A 25,345-nucleotide genomic window follows, 5' to 3' on the forward strand; every position below is an offset into this window, starting at 1 on the left:
GTTGATGAAACACCATTTTTATTTCAAAATGTCAAGTATTGAAGGGTTTTCTTGCAAACAGATGTTTGCCCCAAGTCCTGTCCATACATTGTGTTCACACAAACTTGCACATCTCTTTTGAAAACAGTTCTTTGTTCCACTAAGACATAAGGATTAGTAAAAATCTTTGCTAAAAAGTAACCTATTGTATTTTGCACAAATCTGTATTTTTGTTTCCACGGGTAAAATTGATAAACACTTTCCCATCCAACACTCTCAAAAACATTTATTTAAACATCAACACTTTTAACTAGTTTGTCCCTTGATTAATACTTTTTTTCTCCTTTCAGGCATCTCATTTGAAAATACACAATATACTGCTGTTTCACTTCAAGTCAATGACCAAGGTCCCCTGTGGATGTGGGGAAGTATGGTACTAGTAGAAAAAAGGTAAGTAACAGTAATTCAGAACTGCATATTTCATAAAATATTTAAGTGATCCCTGCAATGTTTGTTTTCTCACAAAAGTATCACATCTTTCCAGTAAATATCAAACATCCATTACAGTACCAACTTTTTGTTTTACTATCCATTCTATTTTGCAGGAGTAATAGTATATTACTTTTTACAGGTGATAGGTAGTTAGAAAGCTGTTTGTACTGACAGATTCTCTGCACTGTCAGTATTAACCCAGGTAACAACTGTCCCATTATACAGAAGGAACATTAATGTGTGTGTTTTGTATCTGCTCAAAAAATACCCCAAAAATCTTGACTACTTGGTATTGGCTATTATAGCTGCTTACCAACACTTTATCACAGCTTCTTTAAAACATGAATAAGCCTTTTCAGCAAATTATGTTTACAGCCTTACAAATTCCCAGTGTGACACTTGATCATTCTATTTAAGGTATATAAAAATACTGTTTTAGATCTGTACTACAAGCAACTGATCAATTTGCAGAGCAGGAACAGGTGCCCAATCTGCCAATAATTATGTGCACCTATTTCATAAGACAATTGAGAAGATGTCAAAAGGTAAGCTCATGCAGTTACTGTATATAAACCTATCTGAAATATTTCTCATGCTAGAAAGATTACTATGTTGCTTTAGCACCAGTTTGTCCAAAGGTGATCCAGTTGATGCAATCATTTTTTTTCTGGAGGAATGATTTTTACTGTTGGCCGTATTTAAAAAAAAGAAAGAAAGGTCACAGGTATTCTAGAACAAATCTAGGCTTCTCCACCCTCCACTTTGTATCAAGGTATTGTAGGATACAAGAGTGGTAAGATACACTTATAAAAATGTAAATGACACAATAACTGGAACTGTATACAGGCAGACTAAGGCATTCCACTAGAGGCAATTTTGGATACACTTTCAAATTGCAAGAGTGAAACCAATATGGAAATAACTATACATAGAAGAATAATGAATATTTTGAGGCAGTATTAAGTTTGAATAAATACCCTTAATGCTACAAGTATAAACATCTTTTTACATTAATATTTATGGCTGTCTAGTTCCACATACTGTATATTATGAATATCATATAAAAGTATTAAATTTAAACTTGAAAACTAATAGAGGGAAAGGAAGGAAGGGGCAAAGACCTTCAATTACATGTTGAATATTAAACTGTTGCCCCAAAGGAACCTCTCCTGTAGTTCTTTCCCATCCCAAGGGAATGACATCAAACAGCCCAATAAATGAATTGTCAATACTAGGGAAACAATTAAGCAGCATGGCCAGATCTCCTCCTGCAGCTTTAAGAAATCACACTCACAGTGAATGTTGCTTGAGCAAACATCTGCATGAACATGAGCAGCATTTAGAGAAGATGCAGACTGGCAGTTTCCCATTTGATGACTGGAAATCTAACCATTTGCATTTTCAGTACCTCGGTTCACTTTTCCTCAAAACAGAACTATTGCACTTGCAACCCATATTTATTTTATTTCTAGTTACATAGAAAATGTATATTTTGCTCCCTGCAAAATGTGATTTGAAACACCAGATGCAAGCCTTATGAACAGTAACACACTTCTCCCTTCTTCTGTTTCCTCTTCAGAAATGTTCTCCCATTTACCACTCCCTTCCCAGCATGAACCACTATTTTGTAATACATCTGTACTAATGCAAACCCTACTTATTCACTGAGCCCTAGCAGCCTTGAGCTATGACTGTAGACCCAATGCCTAATGTGCTTCCCATTCTTTTATAAATTTCCCATCATAGTTTTTTTGCTCTTATAAAGGTAATAACTGGACACATTTTTCTTCCCTGTATTTCCTCTCTGTTATAACCCAAACAGCAATTTGACAGTGCACAAAGGCTTTGTGACAACTTTTCAGACGGTAGCAAAAGTCATAGCTGAACTTGCCCTGAGTTTCAAGATTTCCCTGCTTAGGGATACAGGGGATTACTTCTGCAAAACACCATTGGGTGCAAAAGCTAATTGTACAGACGTGTAATTGTAAGAAGTGAAGACTATCATAATGGAAGTTCCTTGGGAGAGCAAAAGAACCTGATGCAAGAAGCAGCACTCCCAAAAGACAACTGCCTGTATCACTATGCCTAAGTCTTCCTTCTTGTTGCTCTCTGATTCAGAGGTTTCTGAATCATACTCTTTAAGCTGTATTAGAACTTCTTTATCTCCACAACAGGACTTAAAATGAATGTTCAACAAAAGAAATGTGATCCCTTTGTACAGAAAAAACAACAACAGAAAGCTGACCTGGAACTTTTGCTTTAAAATAAATAAATAAATACAGCACTCAACTGTACAATTTTCTCCCTTAACATTTTTTTATATGAAGCTGCATCAGAAACTGGGATCAAAACTGGAAAGAGCAGGGAAACCTGCATAAATCTATCTGCTATTTGTCAATTCAGACCTTTGCCCACCTCCAAATCTGGAGTAACAGATATTAAAAAGTATAAAACAAGTTGAAAGGTGTCATTTGTGAGTATAAAATCGATAGGATGGGTAACCATTAAGTATTCCTTCCCTCTGAAATAATCCACTCTTGCCTATAATTTCCTGTTTTGCATCCAAAAACAATTACCAGTCATAAAAAAGTATGAAACAAGTACAATATGTGTAGTTTCAGCCTCTTAGTTTCTCCATACCTTGGCCTTCATACAAACATTTCCTCTAGTACTGCCAGGAACATCAGCTCTGGTTGGCCTGCACATGATTCTTGGCTGCTAATTGAGCTGAAAAAATGTACTCTGCTCTAAATATTTGATGGACATCTTGAGTCTCTAACATGGACAGAAGCTCTAAGGGTAATTTCACTGGTCTAAAAATTCATCCATAAGAAATTGACAAAAATCCATTGTGCATGACAGCAGACCACACAACAAAGAAGTCATTTAACTGCACCATCAAGTGGTCTGACTGACACTTATGACACGATTGAGGTATGTAAACAACAGTCTGGCCATGTGGCAATATAACGACTGTACCATACAGCCAGCTTTACCATGTCATGCAATTCAACTCAGATTGCCATAAGGTAGGTTTTTGTTTGTGTCATTTGAGTCTAAGAAAAGCTTGAATATGAACTTGGTGACTGAAGCAGAGTACCTGTGGCAGATTAGCTCCTATTTCCAGAAAGTTCAGATACTAAACTGGTCTTTATTTACAGGTTTGTTATGCTTTAAAAACTATTGATAACCGGTGCTTATAGTTTTGCAATTTCCTAAACAGAATACATCACATCATGCTAAAATCAAATTACTTTAACGGGTTAACAAGTAACAATTGAAAATATTTTATTATGACTTAGAAATTTAGGCTTGACCTAGTAAAGTCTGCTCTGTGACTTCAAGTAACTTTACTTTAAAACACAAGAAAATGTATTATGTGACTACATTGCATTATTTCAGATGGCCTTTTTGCAATTCAACAACAAACTTTTGAAGAAAAATGCCCAGAGCAAAAAAAAGTTATCCAACCCGTTGCATAGCTGTGAAGAGTTATAGTTGTGCTTTGAAAAAGAATGCAAAGTAATTGTTTATTTATTTCCCAATGCAAGAGTTGTGAATGCATTGCTTAATCCCTAATGATAATGCAGTTCTATCTGCCTTAGGATCACTAATAATTTCAATATTTGCCTGAATGTGAGGATCAGATGCAGCTTAAGTACTTATAAACATATTTTAAAATTCCATTTCCTGACGGTAAAAAAAATTGACCTGGGTAATTTTGAGGTATCCAGCCCTCAGATATGCCATGGCTCTGTACATTAAGCTCTGTTGGTTTATTATCTGTTCCAGATCACTTTATGAAAGAGAAGGCACAGGTGTTGCAAAAGGCCCCATACTTAAAACCGACCAACAAGATCTGACCCTAAATCTTAGGAGTGGCATCTTCAGAAACTTTCTCAAATGCAGCATTTATTGCTTCTGTAAGAGGACCTGGATAGGTCTGTGCTGTGGAATGCATCCCTGCAGCCAGATTCATATCTTCAGCACGCTCGCCTTGAGAACTAAAAGTAGGACAGGATCTAGTCCGTGCATAGTTTTGTTGCATTCCAGTGTTACCCACCACTTCAGTCACTGTGTTGATAGGTGAATCCCTCCACATCTGCCTTTGCATCTTCTCTTCTTTATACTTAATGGAATACCAGGCAAGAAAAATGAATAGGAATCCAATGCATTTGAGACCAGCTGCTAGGCCAAAGTAGACAAAACGAAAAGATGTCACATCATATTCCCAACATGAACCTTGCACGCCACACTCCTGTTGCCACAGCATGCAGGTGGTGTCAATAACCGCTCCAAAATAAATCGGAGTAGGAATGTATGCTGAAATAAATTAGAAGAGTAGAAAGTTATCAAGCACACATATAATTATTTCATAGTAAACGTTTTTACATACTGCATAGCAAAAGATTAAATGTTGTTAAAGCAATCACCATTTTTGAAAGGCCAACATATGTTTTAAAAAGACTGAACATAACACAACATCAAAGAGAAAGGTTGAAGGTCTTGTGGGGCAAATCTTTATGATGCAGGAAATACCAAAAAAAAAAAAAAAACAATTAGCAACTTAAGGTTCCAAATCAAAACATCAAAATTCTAACTCCTTGTAATTAGGCATTTTTGCAACAAGACCTATTATGGTGTAATGCTTTGAGCACTGGACTATGACTCTGAAGACCAAGGTTCAAATCCCTGTTTGGGCAGGAAAAGCCACTGTGTGACCTTGGACAAATCGCAAACTTTCAGGCTCAGAGGAAGGCAAAGGCAAACACCCTCTAAAAAAATCTTGCCAAGACAACCCTGTGACAGATTTGCCTTAGGGTCACCACAAGTCAGAAACCATTTAAAGGCACACACCAAAATGACTTGGTTAAACTTTGGTTTTTCATTATGAGAATGAACTGCCGGTCCCCGGATTTATGTGCTCTCTTCTCCCCTATTCTCCCCCAGCACAGCCAAAGACTGAAATCTTTCACTTCCAATTTTAGTTAACCCAAGTTTAGTCTTTCCATGGTGTATTAGACTGTTTTACTTCAAATAAACCACTGTTAAGATGAACCTCACCTTGTCAGATGTGGATGGCACAAAAAGTGTAGTTCATCAAAGACAAAAAATGAATACTTCCATTTCCCTCATGGCCACACCACAAGGATGAGTTCGGGAAGGCTAGGTTCAAGTCCATCAAAATAAAATATAGTTTTTGTGGTATCTGGATGCAGGAAGTGTGTGTCGTAAATATAAGGTACCCAATTGCCTCTACACTTACCAAGAGTTCTTAATAAAACAAATTGCATTCCAAGTGCAAAAGGCCTCTCACCATCTTCCACAGACCTAGAAAAGACATAGTATAAGGAAACTGTAAGAAATATTTACCAGTACTTTTTAAAAAATTAACTTTTTTAAAAAAATCTTCCATATGCTCCTTATGCAAATAATGTGTATCTAATGTGTGTCTACTATAAATGCCATGGACCTTCCACAGAGTAAGTAGAGACGCGCCATTTAATAAAACCATATCCAAAAGTTCAGAAAAGACAACTTAACCAAGGAGACAAACAGTCTGTTCTTCATCAGAGGATATAAGAGAAGCTTTTCAATCAAAATGCATCAGACTTTCTTTTCTGTTTTTTTTTAATTACCTCTCCATTCTGCTCAGATTTTAGGACAATGTTGTAGCTACCTGCTACCCACCCAATAAAATTATCTCTGCTCATCAGTGAGGCAGAACTCCTCTGAGCTACAGGATTAGAGAGTGAGTGGAAATAAATCCATGCCCCGTGTGTAAAACATACATATGGATAGCTGTAGCATGTTGTGTTGGCTTAGAAGATCCCTTGGTCATCATTTTCAGCACTCACTAAAATGAAAGTTACTACTGGCACTTCCTAATCTGCTCTGGCTTTTTATAAAAAGATCTCACTTGGTGCTTTGCCTCATTCAGCAAAACTGTACTCTCATTTAAAGACTAAGAAAAGAATCCAAATTCACAGGAAGCAGGGGCAAAAATGCTACATATCGCTCCTACAAACCTCTCTGTGTTATATAAAATTTTCTGCATTAAATAGGATTTGGAAATGCGAATGCTGTATGTTCACAGCATACAGGTAAAATTTTTAATGCTGAGCTATATATATGTCTCTCTCATACTGAATCAGCACTTTGAAAGATTATGTGGTTCCATCTAATGCTGCATGCTGCATAATTTATTCAGTTTATATCCTTTCTTTCTCTGAATTAAAAATTAGTAACAAAATACTAAAAAAAAAAACCAATAAGCTACCACATTAAAGCATCAAAAAAATTAAAGCTGAAGGCTTTCATGGCCGGCATCCATAGTTTTTTGTGGGTTTTTCGGGCTATGTGGCCATGTTCCAGAAGAGTTTCTTCCTGATGTTTCGCCAGCCACAGATGCTGGCGAAACGTCAGAAAGAAACTCTGCTAGAACATGGCCACATAGCCCAAAAAACCCACCAAAAAAAACTATCAAAAAATTAAACAATATAAAATCATTACATTGCTGCCATTCTCTTCCACCTCTCTCTCTTCCATGAACTGAGTGCACAGAACAGCAAACACCTGAAAGGATTGTTCTCAAGATAGTATCATCAATTATTAGATAGGTGAGAATAACACATATACTGCTGAAGTTAATGTGACAGGAATCTTTCTAAAAATGTACACTGAAGGGTAATAACAGACACCAATGCTTTAGTAAAAGGGCAATGACATGTTACCTGAGTGTTACTATGATTGCAGATGGCTGGGCACACGCTGTGATAAGCGTAACTATGAAGAGAAATACAAGGAATGGGATGAGTGTATTGCAGGTTCGATTACACTTCCCAGATACTGCATAACCATTTTCGTTGAGGTAAGTTTTGACTATGACCACTCTTAGCTGGCTGCGCTGCCCAACAGTTGGCGGGGTAATAACTTGTCGACTTTGGACACAGGCACACTCTGTATAATTTCTTATCTGTGAAATAAAAAGGAGGCGACGCATCAAGACTTTGATTTGTATTTTTACCAGAATATTTCACTGCTATTAAAATCAATACAAAAGGTAAAATGACAAGAAATTAAACAAACTGGCTTTCTCATATATTTGTCTTGTTACATCAGTGAAGGGTCTGGGTGTTTGCAGACTAGAATTAGTAGGAAGGGTTAAGCATCCACTTCTTTCATCCCCTACAATGCAATAGGGATGGGCAACCCATGGAGTTTTACATGTTACTGGACTGCATCTCCCCTCATCCCTCACCACTGGCTGTACTTGCTAGGCCCCATGGGAGCTGCAGGCTAAAGAGCTAGAGATTGCCCACTTCTAATCTATAATGGCCGCAAGTGGCTCTTTCAGAGTTTCAAAAATAAAATGTTTCTCAACTCTATCTGAAACTGCCAAAGACTGACCTGGGATTTTCTACATGCAACCCATATCCCTGATCCATTAAGCTAGGTCCCTGGCCCCAAAAAGAGAAATTTGGATAATGACAGTGGCACTGGTGGTGATAATTTTTGTGAAAGTTTTTCATTGCAGCAGAAGACATCACTAGTTTGAGTTCTTGCTGACCAACTTACCCCTGTGCTATGATTTCCACTACTGATGCAACCAGCAAGGCAAGGATTGAAATATGTGATTCCATCTGACCCACACACAGGTTCATATTCATGGATTTTACAACCACAATTGACATTACAGCTGCCAGTGAGATTCCTGTGTGTCATGGTGAGAGTAGGGCTAAAAAAAACAGAAATTATGGTACTGGTAAACTGCAGTTAACATTAAATACCCACCGGCATATTCTCAACTGGTGGAAAGAAAGTCAGAAATTATTTTCTCCCACTCAGAACAAAAATGATGGAGACATAATTTTCTTTCAGTATGCAGCTACAACAGACAGATGCTCCATGACACCTTCACACATCACAAGTATACAGGCAGTACTACATGGATTATCCTTTATGCCTATGTGACCATCCTTGGACAAAAGTATTCTAGTGATTGTGCATCCAGTCCTTGATGTTGTAGTATTTCCATAAACTCAAAATTTGTTGTGTTGTGATTCTAAGCTGGGAAAATGAGTGATGAGGTGCTTTTCTTGAAAGGACAGGAGACTGACAGAAAGAGGAATGGGAGGAAGAGTACTGGGGTGAGGTAGATGGGCTAGGAAGGGGTTTAAAATATCTATGAGGCATTGTGGCGATCTGGAAAAGCAAGTGACAGGCTGGCACTGGTTACAGGAGTCTGTAGCATGCATGTTTGGAGGGGGGCTTACAATATTTGCAGTTTTTCCATTTTCATGGTGGTCCTATGCCCTGCAAATGAGGGCTGATTGTATATCTAATACTGTAAAGTGTGGGAATATAATGACTACATATGTAAATATGCATATTGCAAAAGGAGGTTCACTGAGAGCAGATTAGCTACAGCCCCTGTAGAGACAGACCTCAGTGGCAATCCTAGACTTGGAACTGGCATATGAAACACCTGTGATACAGAATTGTTTGAAACAGTTCCAAGTCCGCTGAATAAGACAATGATAAGAATATTCCCCTTGGGTAGACCTCCAGTTGTGAAATTTATCTATGGGTCCACAGCCTGACAATAGGTCTGCCTCATTTTTTGCAAGCATGTAAATATTCATCTGTTAAAATACTCATTCTGGTCCAGAACTGATTGGGCTCTGATGACTTGGTCTTGGTCTTCCTTTTAATTTTTTGCACAAGCAGCTTCTTCATTCCTATCATCAATCTTCCCAACACCAAAATTCAGTAAAACGTAAAGACCAGACAGAAACAAAGCCCCAAATATTGATGAATGGATTTTACTTGTTAACGCTGAATGTGGCTGAATTTAGACAAAATTAATTTGGAAAAAATATATAGAAGAATGTTTTGCTTTAATTTAAGTTTGCTTTTAAAGAACTGTTCAAGGTGGAGTAAGAAAGAGCAGAAGCTGTCATGCCTGGTGCTTAAACAAGTGACTTGACAGCTGATTTCTGCCTACCTTAAAGCTTGTCACTTAGCAGTCTGATACAGCTGCAGCTACAGCAAACAACATGAACATATACAACCTGTAAACAACAGAGTCCTGCTACTGAATTTGCTTGTAAACACACAGCTCATTGCTAAAGCTGTTCTATTTTTATTTTTCAACTTGCAAGTACATTTTACCAAGCTTACAAAACACTTAGTCCACTCATACACCCCAGTGCATTTACCATCCAAACCATCAAAGTGCTCTTCTGCTCTGACCTGCCTTCCTTAACCCTCGCACTCCTGCCCTGTGTTCACTTTCTCCCACATTTTCCCCTTATCCATCTGTCCATTCCTTCTTTCCCCATACCCAGCCAGCTTCCCTTGGTTTTCCTTCAAATAACCATAAAGGCTCTGTTGGTTTGTATCAGTGATGGGGAAAGTACTGCCTATAGGTTGCACAAGGCCCCCAGGATTGTTTTATGGACCCCAGCTCCCCCTATATATTTCAAACATGAAATGAATACTGTATTTCCCCCCCCCCCCCCCCCCTGTCAGCCTTTTTTGTTTTGTTTTGTTTTGGCTTTTGCTTTTCCCAGGTCATTTTAGGCCTTTCACCTAGCAGGAAGTGACCTAGAATGTTACATCATGTCATTTCATATCATAAAAAAGGCCTATCATGGGCCTTAAATGGCTCAAGAGAGCAAAATTATCCCCAAACCCCTTAAGGGTGTTCTGGGACAGAAAGGTTTGTGGGTGTACAGCCCTCCACTGCTTAAAGTCGAGCATATACAGCAAATACCTAGGGTAAGATTAATACACTAGGTCCTCCACATTTAGAATCATAGAATCGTAGAGTTGGAAGAGACCACTAGGGCCATCCAGTCTAACCCCCTGCCATGCAGGAAATCCAAATCAAAGCATCCCCGACAGATGGCCATCCATTTGCGGCTTTGGCTTTTGTTTTTTTGTTTTTGTTATTTGTGGATTTGATTAATATGTTCTCTCTAGGTCCTCCAGTGCAACTCTGCTGGACATGGACCACAGAGTTGCCCTGGAGGACCTAGGTTACTAGAGAAAACCCCCATCTAGGTATCTGTAGATCCTACAGAATAAATCTATGATCAGTCTCCAGCAGATGCTGACTACAGAGTTGCATTAGTTCCATGGCCATTGTCCAGGAATCCAGGGAGTTGAAATCCAAAACACCTAGTGGCAAAGTTTGGGAACCACTGCACTAGAAGACCTAGAGAAGCATTCTCTTAGGTTAAAAAAAATTGTGGCTTTTCCACTTTCACTGGGGTCCCAAAGCCCTAACTCCAGCAAATGTGGAGGGCTGATTGTATACTTAACACAAATGTTTTGCCTTTGATATTTTATGTTCTTAAAGATATCTCAATGAATATTCTTCAGGCTTACGTTTAGAAAATCACTACTATTTTTTTTTAATGATTCAAACAGCTTTTCACTCAAAAGGATATGTCATTTTCAGCAGACAGATTTAAGTTTATATCATAGGTTCATCTCCTGGCTTGTCCAAACAATTGGAAAACATGGCATAATTTAGATAGTTCTTCTTGGACAGTCTTGGAATCAACCTATTTGGAACCTCTTTTTGGAAGGACTGCCTTAGGTTCTATTCTTTTAAGGAAGAAAAGGATAATGCTCCCATTGATGTCTCCTGACATAGTGATCTGGCATACAGTACAATTATCATTTAATGTACACAGTCATGCAAACCTAACTGTATGAGATAATGATAACTTGAAGATTGTGAGACAGCTCTTTTATGGAAGAAATGGATTGACTGTGGGATTTATACTATGGAGATGTTCATTGCTCCAGACCAAGATTTTTTTGCTATTTTCTATATTCCATCCGTTACCCATAGATGCACTGCAGCAATAATCACAATTGCTACAACTTTCAGTGTCTATATACTGTATGCACCATTAGTTCTGAATGCCTCAGCTTTTATTGCAAATAATCATACTTTCAGGGCAAAAGAAACCAATATGTCCAATTTATAAATGTTTGTTGGAAAGCACTTCCGCACATTTGATGCTAAAGTTATAGTTTTATATAACCAAAAGTTATATTGCCCTGGACCAATTAACCAATAGAAATATGCTTCATATCAACAATTTCTTCAAACCTAAAACTATATTTGATCTAGCCAAAGTGATGTTTTAGAAATATTGGCTAACATTATGCCTTTTTAGAAAGAAACTGTTTCAAGTAAATTTTAGTAATATAATGCCGATAAGACTTGCTTGTGACATCTGTGGATGAGTACAGAGTTTAATCCTTTAGGGGTGGCTTATAACATATTAATACCGTACGTGTTAGACAAATCTTTGGCACTTGTAAATGCACATGATCATTTAAATTTTATTCCTGTGACATGAAATTTAAATGTGAGTCGTTGTTGGTTCCTACATGCTTTAATGTTGCAAAAAGATTTTTGCAGAAAGTCTTGTACTCCAAAGTTGGAAAGGTAAACATTCACCATGAATGGTGAGCATTCATGCTCAATGATCAGGACATCTTAATGCATTACCTAAGCATGAGCATGTATTTCATAGATGTCGACTACAAGAAAATATATTTTTGGAAATATGAGCAACTTATTTCAGTTTATATGAAGCTCTTCATATCGTATGTACTTCCTTTTTTTCTGTTTTCTCTCTCTCTTTCCTATTTCTTTTTAAATTTCAATATTTTTGAAAACAAAGGTGTTATCCTAATAGGGATTGTGGAACTAGTATATATGTGTAGTTATAACATTTTTGTCATTCCATGTATCACTTTACACTTCCCTACACAAAATTTAATTTGCTATGTTGTTGTTCATTCACCTGCTTGCAGAAATCCAAATATAATACCAATATAACAAAAAAAAGTGAAGCCTCTCCTCAACACGTATGGAGATAGATATATTAACTTGATGATACAGCAGCAGCTCTTCTCCTAGTGGACTGATGAAAAGTATTATTCTACACAAGACATGTAGGTCTTCCCAGCGTTTTGGAGATTTTAAAAGAAGAGAGTCAGTAAGAAGCTGGCATAATGATGGATTTCTGAAAAACTTTTGACAAATTGAGATTCCTAATACATAGCTCCAAGGGTTACCAACCTGAAGGTGTTGTGCAGCTGTTTTGTTTTCTCATCATTAATGGATTTTTGTGGTTATAAAAAGCAATAGGAGAACATAAGAGGGCTACAAATAGAAGATGACAGCGACTGCCCTGCTCCCTGCACACACCCCAATAAAATTCCATTAGTGAATGGTGTGATTATACCGTAAAAGCTTCCTCTGCAGTACCACATGACCCCCAGTAAAGATTCCTGAATAAAGACTTAGCAGACACATTTGCTCTGCTTCAGTGCAAAATTTGTTGAACAGCACTTTGGGGACTCAAAACTCTGGAGTCACCAATACTGGTGGTCAGATATAATATACAGAATGTCCTTGGATGTTCTGATGATAAAGCAAAATTATGGCACATCAGCAAACATAGGACTGAGTGTGTCAACAAATTTGCAGAAAATTGTTTTCTGCTTAGACTTTCAAATAGTTTTCCAACCTTCAGCCAAATATAATTTCTAAAGGTAAACAATACACACACGGTGCGGGATGAGGGATAACACTATTTACTTTCCCAAACTGAGACTTGCATTTTACACTCAGCAATCACATTTTTCTTATTCTTCTGACTACACTGACTACACCTACAGGATACTTTTAAGCTCTCTATGTGCAGGTTCCATTCAAATGGTCCAAATATCCTGACCACCTTATTTTTGACAGTCAAGCAAATGAGAAGGCAAGCAGACAGCTGCAGCTAAAAGAAGCAATGTACAGCATGTTAGTAAATGGGAAGCAAGCAGTAGAGGCATTACTGAGTCATCTTAAGCTATATAGGAAAGCAGAATGCTCTCCGACATGGCAGATAACATGTATCAGTTCTTCTTCTGGCCTTCTTGCAGGCCAAGAAAGGGTGGGATGACATGCCACTCTCTTCCTAACAATGACAATAGCTTCAACACTCTCTCATATGTACACGCAATGGTTTCACTACCAGATAACTGGAGCTACAGCAGTCACCACAATGTTACAGGCAGCTGCTGCACTTTCACAATACTAATTGAGCAAAGGACCACACATATGGAGGCATAAAGCAACAACCTGGACATTAGGCTGTTGCCCCAACAGCAAAGCTGAACTGACAAACCAACAGACCCAGAACTGAGAGGTAAAAAATCTGTGGACTCCCAATACAGTTATAGAAAAATAAGTTAGAGTATTCTTCCCCCACTCAGTAGTGGGTGTATGCCATAGGGTGTGGCTCCCAGACCTCCAGGACTGGATAAAATGGATTCTTCTCTGCTCACCTGTCTGCCTCCTCCTGCCCCCTGTTTCAAACTTTTGAGGTATATCCACATTGTTATATAAGCTAAAAGCTGGTCACAAATCTATACTCTCTAGTGCATACGAAAGTTCCCTTCTATATACTGTTGCACATTTTAGACCACCGAGCAATGAATGTATTCATTTAATGTCTGCATAAGTGGAGTTCTGTAAGTGCAGCCATTGTACATGTAAGGTGCACATTCTCAGTCAGTAATGAACAATTTGTCAGTGTCTTCACCAAAACACTGCAGAGGCAATCACTGTGGACTCCTGGCTGCACAACAGGACAATAAGCAAGATACATAGTCAATTGTGTTAAATCAGTATTCAAAAGGATGGCGTTGCACAAACCATGAGTAACTCTGAAAGTGTAGCTTTATATTACGCAAGAGCAATGTAGGATCTCAGTCTATGAATCTACCTCATTTCTTTCACATTTTAGCCAATATTAGGCCAGTGATCATCACCACCTTCCATGGTAGTACATTCTGTAACACACTGTGGAAAGTATATCTATAAGGGGAGGAGGTTGTTTTACATTTCTCTTCTTTCATGGAACTCAAGAATGTGTACATGGTTTTCTCAGACACAGAAATATGTAACACATGGAGAATTATGTATCTTCAACTCTTCAGTTACCTTCAAAGCATGCCTTAAGACAAAGTTAAGCAGTCTTTTATCTGCTCTACATCTACTCTGCCTTCAATTTAAATGTCTGATCTCATGTTCCAATTTTTTTTAAAAAAAAATTACTTTCCCCACATCATTAAATAATTTTGTAAAACTCTATGATGAACAGACAAATGTAGGGATTAGATCATTTCCTGGCTCCCATCTAAAGCATCGTTCAGTGTCTGCCAACAGTTGCTTGGAGACTTAAAAGCTGTCATTTTAACATTAAGGCAGAAAGATAGATAAGAAATAATATTTAAAGATATTTGGAAAATGGTCAAAAGCCAGGTTTCTCAACAGTCAGGAAACGCTGGCAAGAAGATTCCTAGACAGGCAAGAATATTCACAATTCTGGACTTATTCTGTGCTATAAAAATGCACATTGATTTTTTGCACAGAAAACAACATTTATGCATAGAAAACAAGTATCTTACACATAAAATGCCATGCATAAAACAACCTTTTTTTCTGCTCAAAAAATTCAGAATAGCTCCTGAACTGCAAATAGTCTTTAAAAACTTCACAGTTTTCAACAACTTTCTTCCGGCATAACAGTAACATTATTTGTGAAGTCAAAGGCTTTCATGGCCGGTATCCATAGTTTTTTGTGGTTTTTTGGGGCTATGTGGCCACGTTCTAGCAGAGTTTATTTCTGATGTTTCATCTGCATCTGTGGCTGGAATCTTCAAATTATTTGTTTTTTGTCAGCAATAATGAAATTTATAAAGATTTACCGCATTAATATGCACACAAAGTCTACCAAATGTAGGTAGAGACCTAGGAGAGACCTTTGAGATTGGCAACATTTGAAAAAGTATAAATGCTGACTGAATTCCAAAATAGGTTAGCATTATTTGTCCATAAGAAGGTGCAAATTCTGGTTATTTGGAGCACTATGGATGTCAACTCACAATTAACTCCCACTGAGCTTCATGTGGCTCTTCACCAAGTAAACAGGTACAAGACTGCAGCCCAATTAGTACTATCCTTCTCCATCATGGAACAAAACAGTTTTATAATCCAAAAAATTAATTTTCCCAAGTTTCAGAATTAAAAGTGGTATGCATAAAAGTTTCTAAAGCAGTCTTCCACCCAGTCACTAACCGGATTCTAACCTGTTTAGCAGTGATGTAGTCAAGTCTTTTAGTCCAAGTTTCAAGTCAAGTCTCAAGGCCTTGCAAGATACTTTCAACTCTCAAGTCTCAAATCTGGGAGCCAACTTATAACAAAAAAAAGAAGGTGGGATGTGTTTCTTGGAGGAAACAGCAAGCACATTAAGTCATGGACTTGAGGTCTGCTCGGCAGTCTGTCCCTAATGAACATCAGAGGAACCCTCTAAAACTTTTCAAAAGCAGCAGAAGGATCTTTCCACCTCAAGCCCATTGCCTATTGCATTTGATGTTCTCTTCCAAGAAAAGCCAGCCACCACTTTGGGGGCGGGTTTTACCTGATGCTGAAAATGAATGGCACCAGCAAGTCAGTCACTAAAACATACAAGACTCAAGTCAAATCACTGAAGCAACTTAAGTCTGAATCAATTGACTCAGGTCTACATAACTGCTGTTTATTTTCAGTACAGTGGCAGCAGCATGTCCCCTCAGACCCTGCCCTAGGGCCTAGGACAGGTAACATTGGCTCGGTACATAACAGGCTCTGCAGCGCCCTCGTCATGTGTAAGGGTTGCCCTCAGGGCAGAGCAACCACACGCCCCGCAACCTTCGAACGTGACAAGGGTGCAACAATGGCGATGCCGTTTATGTGGGCACCGCCATTGTTACTGCGCGGCGCCGCATGGTACTTACATAACGAGTGCTCCAGTGGCGCACTTGTTATGCTGCCACTGCGGCAGAAAAAGAACCCACTTTTTGTGGGTTCTTCTTCCACTGGCGGGAAGCCTTGCGGTTTGGCGGCTGAGGCTTCCCTCCAGCGCCATTATGAACAAACCAGATATGTACACATACTCTAATCCTGTTACCCAAAGGGGAGGCCTTCTATGTGAGCATGAAACTATGGTAATTCAATAGTTCTCTGTTCTTCTTGTTTGATTAAAACACTTTTAAGTTCTTTAATGGCTGTATTTTTTTAAAAACAAAAACAACCCAGCTATCAACTTTGTATAAAAGGCTGGCTTTGATGCAACTCATTACTTATTTAGAAAGCCAAAAAAAGAAAAAACTCTTACCCTGTAGTATATGGTATATTTATCCCCCCTAGATTAATGCTTTCACATCCAACTATGAAGAGCGTTGAAAAGCACAGAAGAGACACACCACTGCAGATCATTGCTAATTTTGCAGATTCTCTTGCACTGAGTTTGAGTTTTTTAATAATGTAGCCCCCTAGGACAATACCAACACCAGCACTTGGAACAATAATCACACCTGGTTAAAAAGAAAAGAGAGGAAAGATTTTAAAAAATTATAATTCAGAGAAAATACTATCACTATACATTTCTGAAATAATATTTAATATTCAGTATTATCAATAGCAATATTATTTAATATTCCAGCCTTTAGGTCAATAACTCTTAAAATTATAAACAATATTCATTATTCATTTGTTCTGTTTATCAGCCAAGAGTTCTGTGGACAACATACAAAGAAATACAAATTTATAATAATAACTAGCAGGACAAATTAAGAAAGCAAAAAAGTAATAACTAAAAACAAAATACCTAAAAAAAAAACCTTAAATATTGGAACAATGATTTATTAGCAAAAAAGAGTGGGGAGGGATTATCAGAGCTAAACACTCACACAAAAACAATCACATTTAAAAAATCAGGGATGGCAAAAAGGTCTTGGTCGTGCACCAGAAAGATATCAAAAAGGAGGCCCGGTCCTTTTGGGGTAACAATTGAGTAGCTAAATATTATAAATGACCTCTCCCCTACAGCTAATTCATCTGGCAGAAACACTGAGAGAAGGGCCTCTGTTTGTAATCACAAAGCTCACATATGATCCCCACTGTCTAAGATCTAGTTCTCACAAATGGGAGATAAGATAATAACCAAATAGTATGAACAACCTCTCCTAGAAAGGGTTACAGTTCCCTCAGGGGAAGATATTTGCAGCTTGGAGTACTCCACATTCAGCACTAACTGCAGAAATAGAGGGGGCAGCAAAATCTAATACTCCCTTTTGCCAGTCTGTCGATGGTTTTCCATCTAATCAGGTTAGGCCTTCGCTCTGTTACTCATGCCAGTGACATTCAGACTGGACTCATGCAACACTCACTTACTGCCTTTAAAGACAATCCAGAAACTCCATCTGGGGACTTAACTCAGGTGACAAGTTCACTGGAGCACCTTATCACAGATACATGAACTCTAGTCTGCTGGTGTATTTCTGGGCCAATTTAAAAACCTGACATTGATGTATAAGCTCCTAAACAGTTTTTGATCCAAATACCTGTACCTGAATACATTTGTCTTTAAACCACCCTGGGTGTGTTTTAAGATCATCCTCACAATGACCTTAAAACACATGTTGAATCAATGGTTCTGGTTATACAGTGTAATTTAAAAAGCTTGAAAAAGTGGAGGTAGGTTCTGGCACGTGTAATAATGATAAGTAATAATAATTTGTTTATAATATCCTTTTCACCAAAAGGTGGTACATAAGAACATACATAATCAAAAACAAATGATAAAACAGCACTATAAAATGCTAAAATACTACAATAATATATTAATATGCTAAAAACAAAGATGGGGAAGTTAAAGACTGAAGATGTGGGACTAAAATAGCCTACAGTGTCACTATCACTCCTCTCAGTGGTATTAGAGCTAAAATCAAACAGAAATGTAACCCCATCTCAACACTGGATGGACATTCCGGCTCCTTTCTGATCTCACCTCTCCCTTGCCTGGGAAAGGGCAGAGGATGTCACTCCTGCTCAAATATGGCAGCCATGAGGAGGAGTCTCCTGCAGAGTGTGAGTACTGTACTACAGGGGAGCGTGGAAGGGGGGATGAACCACTTCCTGGGTTCAAGGGAAAGATTTCTCTCTTTTGTTTATTTGACACATCAGGGACCAGAGCACTATACAGTAACATTCATAATGGCATATGATTTTTTCACATTTCAACAATTTCTGCTTTTTGACAGTGATCTGCTCTCTAACCTGTTGAATAAACGAGGGATGCCTGTATTTGATTTGTAGCTGTGTTTTAATATTGCAAGGAAGGCACAATGTAAAGGGTCTTGCCCTAAACCAATAATTCCCAAACTCTGGTCCTCCTGGTTTTTGGACTCCAGCTCCCAGAAGCCACAGCCATCTTGACCAATGATCTGGGATTCCGGAAGCTGAAATCCAAAACACTTGAAAGGCCTGAGTTTGGGAATCACTACTCTAAAAGCCAGCCAGGACTGAAGACAAGAGAGCACGCCCTCACACATACAGAAAACAACTGGATAGCAGTTGAATCTCACTTCTACATAGTGATAGGTGGTCAGGCCCCACCTGGAATACTGTGTCCAGTTCTGGGCACCACAATTTAAAAAGGATGTGGAGAAACTGTGGAGGATGTCCAAAGGAGAGTGACTAAAATGGTGAAGGGTCTGGAAAACATGCCCTAAGAGGAACAACTTAGGGAGCTGGGGATGTTCAGCCTGGAGAAGAGAAGGTTAAGAGGTGATATGATAGCCCTGTTTAAATATTTGAAGGGATGTTATATTGAGGAGGGAACAAGCTTGTTTACTGCTGCTCCAGAGAACAGGACCCGGAACAATGGATACAAGCTACAGGAAAAGAGATTCCACCTCAACATTTGGAAGAACTTCCTGACAGTAAGGGTTGTTCGACAGTGGAACACGCTCCCTCGGAGTGTGGTGGAGTCTCCTTCTTTGGAGGTTTTTAAACAGAGGCTGGATGGCCATCTGTTGGGGATGCTTTGATTTGGATTTCCTGCATGGCAGGGGGTTGGATTGGATGGCCCTTGCGGTCTCTTCCATTCTATTATTCTATGATTCTATGATTCCATTACATCTATAGTTACAGACTAGTTTATGGGGCTGTGATAGGCCATGTAATTTAAACAGTATTCCTTTTAACCAGACCTGTGCAACTTGGCAGGAGCCAAAATTAAAATAAGCTAAACTTCTTTGGGCCGCAAATAGGTTTTAATTAAATTCTCTCCTCCTCTTCTGCCAGCCCCCGCCTCAGGAGAAAGCTGAGCAGCAAAGGAGCCTTGCCTGTCCTTCTCCTCAGCAGAAAGCCAAGCAATGGAGGAATCTTGAGGCATGAGTGTTTGCCTCTCTTCCTCCTCCACCGCCTGGACATCTCAGGAGAAAGCTGGGCAGAGGAGGAGCCTTGCAGAGTGAGCATTTACCTATCCTCCTCCTCTTCCACCCAGCCCTCTCCTCAGAAGGCCAAGCAGTGGAGGAGCCTTGAAGTCACTACATATCCTTGCGGGCTTTGGTGGGCCACATGTGGCCCCTGGGCCATATGTTATGCAGAACAGCCTGGGCCTCAGGAAGGGGGACTCCTGCTGCTCCCTCCCCCCCAAAATATCTACTGCCTAAGGCACTCAACTCATTCTGTCTAATGGATAGACCTTAGAAAAGTAACCTTCTGTGACTGTAACTCTCAGAATTCCTTATGCAGCATTGCCATTAATCACACAAATTAAAGGTTTCTAGAAGTTATTGCACTCAAATCTGATGCTGTCTGAGGTATAGCATTTAATGACTAAACAATATTCCATCCTCTCTCAGTCCCAAAAATTTCCACATATAAGCCTAAATCCAATTGTTAGTCCCAAGCAGAGCAGGCCCATTAATTCAATGGGAACATGATAATTAACACCAATCTAAGTTCAGTGAATCTATTCTTAAGTGCAATTAACAAATGGATTTAGCCACTAAAACAAGACATCAAGGAGAAGGGATTTAGTCTAATCATCTCCCTGTTTTGCTAATTTTTCACATGTGGGATTATTTTAATTGGGTACCATTCCATCATGTCAGCCTACAGTTTAAAGTGGTCCAGTCCAAAATATATGTTACCTATCTCAGCAGTTCTTGATGATAATTTTGCTAGCAGCAAAAAGAGCCAGCGTTTTCAGCACCCTCCAATGAAGTCAAAGGAGTAATAAAGACCTCCTTATGATTTCTCCAGAAACAGCAGAAACACTATAAATAGAACTACTGTCAAACAAGCTGAAATATTCCTTTGTTTTTATGCTAGCCTGAAAAGGCTCTCAAGTGATGTTAGTAAATACTGTATGTAAAATTCAGATGGCAAAGAAAATTCAACTTAGGATCTAACTATGTCGTCATTCTTTATTTGGATACAGGCAACTTAATCATACTTCATCTCTCTCTTTACACAGGACTCTATGAACAAGGGTTAATTTATGAAATTTTGATTTGTTGGTTCTAGAATCAGCAATGGGTGGATTCAACACATTTATAAATTGGAGGATTTTTTTTAAAAAACAGTGCATCATACCCCAAAAGATTCCATTCTATCCTCAAAGAAAAGTAAAACACAAGAGACAAGATAAATAAAAATGAAATGAATTCTGAAATGAATTGTTCTGCAGAAGAGAAGGGTCTCAGTACTAGGAAGCTCAAGTCTGTTTTAGAAACAATCAGGACTCAGAAAATGAAATGACAGCCTTCCCCTGAAATTCCATCTTAAATAGGAGGTAACTGAATTTTTCTTTTTCCTTTCATTTTTAAACACACACACACCCAAAGAAAAGAAGATGATCAAACATAGATAATGTTTTTAGCAATGACATTTACTTACTGCAATAGTCTTTGCTTCACCTTAACCACATTTAAAGTAGAACTATCAAAAATTCTTATATTTCCTTTACCCTTCAAATGTCTCCCCATTGTAATGAAAGACTATAGGTACTGTACTGCAAAAAAGGGGTGGGGAGAATATTTTAAGCCATGCCATCTGTTGGGGATGCTTTGATTGAGAGTTCCTATATGGCAGGGGGTTGGACTGGATGGCCCTTGTGGTCTCTTCCAACTCTGTGATTCTATGATTCTATGAAATAGTTTTAAAAATGAAATTAAATTAAATAAGCTCAATAATGGGTGTGTTGCTATTTCAGAATGGTAAAAAAAAGTACAGGGAAGTTGTCTATTTGTATGTTTTTCAGCATTCAAATAAATCTGATCACTTTCAAATTAACACATACTTAACCAGTAAAGCTCTTATGATCAGCACTGACTAAAACACAATGAAGTGGTTAGTAATGTCAGAAATAGACATCCACAACCAACTGCTGTACTGAATACCATCAGTATTCAGGAATGACAAACTCATCTAATATCAAATGCACCAACCCTGGGGTATAGGAAATGCCAAACCTGACCTAAAATCAATTGAATGGTGAGTGCAGTGTTGTTGTTTTTCCCTAGGGGCCAAAATGCATTCAGATAATATCGCCTCTAGGGTACCACTCCACAGTCAGGTTATTTAGGAAGGATTCAGTCCAAATTCTCAAAAAAATCTTGAGAATGGCAGTATTTTTGTTGTGTCAGTGATGACAAAGAGCTCTTTTCATCTATCTAAATTTATCCCACTAAATATATCAGACTACCAGTTTCTCCCTCCCTCATTCCTTGTTTTAGCAATAGCAAGCATTTGCCATAGGAAGCATAATGGTGCTCTTGGACATACATTAATTCTATGCAAAGATACAACTAAAGCTCTTGGGTATGCCACAGTACACATAAGGAACATTCATAAAGATAGGGAAACTTCTCTACTAATCACATGGAATTACAGGACTGTCAATCACAACAGCCTTTATTTATGTTATATAATGCACAACTTTTATACCCTATGGAGGTATCTTCATACTCTTTAAGGTCTTACCCATAACTATTTCCTCTCCTCCTCCTCCTAAGTAATTTCACCACTTATATGACACTTATCTGACTACCTCCCTACAAACAACACATTTGTAAAGATTCTGAAGATTTCAACTGAAGATTTTCTGCCTTCCATTTTCAACAACCTCATGTAAAGTTGCTTCTTTTACCTCTTTTCCAATCTCTTAAGCATACAATTTTTAAAAAATTAAGTATGTGCATATATGTCTTCAAGTCACCTGTCAATTTATGGCGACCTCATGAATTTCATAGGGTTTTTTTTAGGCAAGGAATACTCAGGGGTGGTTTTTCAAGTTCTTTCCTGAAATAAAGCCTACAGCACCTGGTGGTCTCCCACCAAAGCAGAAATAAGGGCTGACCTTGCTTAATTTCCAAGATCAGATAGGATTTGTTAAGGTTCTTCCTTGGCAGAAAATAGAAAATGTTATTAAAGACTTCTGCAGGAGGCATCAGTTTATGTATTCACTGTATTCTCACCTTTTACCCTAGACCTGATGGCAAGCAAACATACAAAAAATGGTCATAACCAGGATTTTGAACTGTCCCTGGAAAATGGAACTTATCTTGCTTTAACAAGAAATCGTGTGCTCCCCATGACCAGCAAGTCAACAATTTGAATACAGTTCTTCAGAAACTGTTCAGAAATTTCAGTTGGCCCAAATACAGTACAGAATAATTATAAATGTCCACCAGATGATTCTATTATTCTATAAGCTTGAGGGAGCCTTCTTGAGTGATAAAGGTCTGATGGAGTGTGTCAAAATGACCTGGCTAGCCACTCCTGCCAAGCTGCGGTGTGACAACGGGAATCAATGCATGATGTCTCAGAAGGGGGCTAGCTGGGTCACTGTGAAACGCCACACTCATCCGCACTACATTTCATTGCATGGGGAAAAAATCTTGAATTTAAGGTGGATTCTGGGACCACCTTCTTAGGACATTCATAACTACATTTATGTACAGGTTTCCCCCATCTCTCAACAACTTGCTTTTTGAGGATTCACTCTTTCAACACTTGCAATTTACAGACAAGTTCCATTAATCCAATAATGCTCTTTCATCAGTTCTTCCTGCCTATGAGGCTCACTTGGGACCAGTCATATGCAAGGTCCCAAAGCTTGCCTATGGAAGAACCATACCCCTCCTTGAATCAATGGAACTTATCTGTGTAGTTTTTGGTGGGTTTGCCAACCTGTGACTCAATGAACTTGGGAATGATGATAATAAAAGGTAATATAATAATAACATAAGGCAGCTAGATAAGGCAAACTGAACATAAGGAATGAGCAATACCACTGTTTCCAACCTCTGTAAGAGCTTTTTTTCCTTTTTGACTAATCACAGAAAAATAATTTTATACATTTCTCTCCCACAATGGCAATGCCTTACCAGTGTAGATGCTGGCATTGGAAGCTGGGATGCCAAACTGTGACTCGATGAACTTGGGAATGAAGGTAATAAAAGCAGTAACAATGGCACTCTCAGCTGTGTATGACAAACTCACAAAAAGGAATGTCATGTTGCTTAAGATCCTGACAGCTGCTCTTGGAAGTTCTACAAAATGACAAAGGAAATAAAATAAAATAAAAAGCATATGAATGTTATACATAATGGATGTAAAACAAAAACAAACTTAGTCTGGCTTGAAATGACCTGTAAGAAATAGCTACCCACCCAAGTCATGATATGGCTCTTCCTCTGGATAAAATGATGACCACATTGAGTGCAAGGTCCTTCCAACACTCATAGTGTGATTCCACCAAGGTGTCTTATGGTGAAAGATCCCAGCTCATAGGCAGGAACCCTGTGTTACATGTAGAAAGTCCCATGTCCAATCAAGGCAACTCCAGTTAAAATGATCAGATGTGAGACAAGGGGAAAGATCTCTGTCAAAGATGCTAGAAAGCTGTTCCCTGGCAAAGCAGGCAATACTGGGCTACTCAGTACAATGGTTTTACTCAGCATAAGATTCATATGTTTCAGTCTTAGGAACAAAAGTGTAAAATTAAGAGGATGCATGTGTACTTCACATAGTAATCCTGCATATCTAAGTGTAGCTCAGCATTATAAACTAATGTAAAACTAGTGGCATAGGAGTTGCTGCAGTATGACTCCTTCTTATACTGCTCAGTAGTATGAGGGTGTGAGGTCCTCATATTAGCTGAACAGTATAGAAAGAGGCTATACAACAACGGTTCCCACATTAGCATTAAAAAGAGGTGTTATATTGTATATGGACATTTTCTTAAATTCTTTCCCTCCTTTCAATTCTTTCCCTTCTTTCTTACAATGCCCTCAGGTATATTATATGCATGACTTTGCCACATATATAAAAATGCCATGCTATCTCTGCAAAACAAGGAAAACATTTACTTTACTGGCTAAACATAACAACGACAATTTTGCTAAAGCTGTCCATTGGGAGCATACTTATCAAATTTGCAGATGACACCAAATTAGGAGGAATAGCTAATACTCCAGAGGACAGGATCAACATTCAAAATGACCTGAACAGACTAGAAAGCTGGGCCAAAGCTAACAAAATGAAATTCAACACGGAGAAATGTAAGGTACTGCACTTAGGGCAGAAAAATAAAATGCACAGATATAGGATGGGGGACACCTGGCTGAATGAAACTACATGTGAAAGGGATCTAGGAGTCCAAGTAGACCACAAGTTGAACATGAGTCAACAGTACGATGCGGCAGCTAAAAAGGCCAATGCAATTTTAGGCTGCATCAATAAAAGTATAGTGTCTAGATCAAGGGAAGTAATAGTGCCACTGTATTCTGCTCTGGTCAGGCCCCACCTGGAATATTGTGTCCAGTTCTGGGCACCACAATTTAAAAAGGATGTGGAGAAACTGGAGGATGTCCAAAGGAGAGTGACTAAAATGGTGAAGGGTCTGGAAAACATGCCCTAGGAGGAACAACTTAGGGAGCTGGGGATGTT

The 25,345-nt window shown here is 38.5% G+C and overlaps 1 protein-coding gene across 4 annotated transcripts in view; it reads right to left on the minus strand.

The window, feature by feature from the left end:
- SLCO5A1 (solute carrier organic anion transporter family member 5A1) overlaps positions 1-25,345 on the minus strand; it is a 72,042-nt gene continuing 46,697 nt past the window's right edge. For 3 of the 4 annotated variants that reach the window (XM_042464566.1, XM_042464564.1, XM_042464565.1), the window contains exons 5-10: positions 23,782-23,946; positions 16,716-16,914; positions 8,050-8,209; positions 7,206-7,447; positions 5,738-5,802; positions 1-4,794 (exon numbers count right to left, since the gene is read on the minus strand). In XM_042464566.1, coding sequence (XP_042320500.1) covers positions 4,337-4,794; positions 5,738-5,802; positions 7,206-7,447; positions 8,050-8,209; positions 16,716-16,914; positions 23,782-23,946 — 1,289 coding nt within the window. In that variant the 3' untranslated portion in view covers positions 1-4,336. Of the gene's footprint in view, positions 4,795-5,535; positions 5,803-7,205; positions 7,448-8,049; positions 8,210-16,715; positions 16,915-23,781; positions 23,947-25,345 lie in introns of all 4 variants that reach the window. The other variant, XR_006103629.1, reaches the window with a different exon arrangement.

This window comes from Sceloporus undulatus, chromosome 4 (genome assembly GCF_019175285.1).
Source record: "Sceloporus undulatus isolate JIND9_A2432 ecotype Alabama chromosome 4, SceUnd_v1.1, whole genome shotgun sequence".
NCBI lineage: Eukaryota > Metazoa > Chordata > Lepidosauria > Squamata > Phrynosomatidae > Sceloporus > Sceloporus undulatus.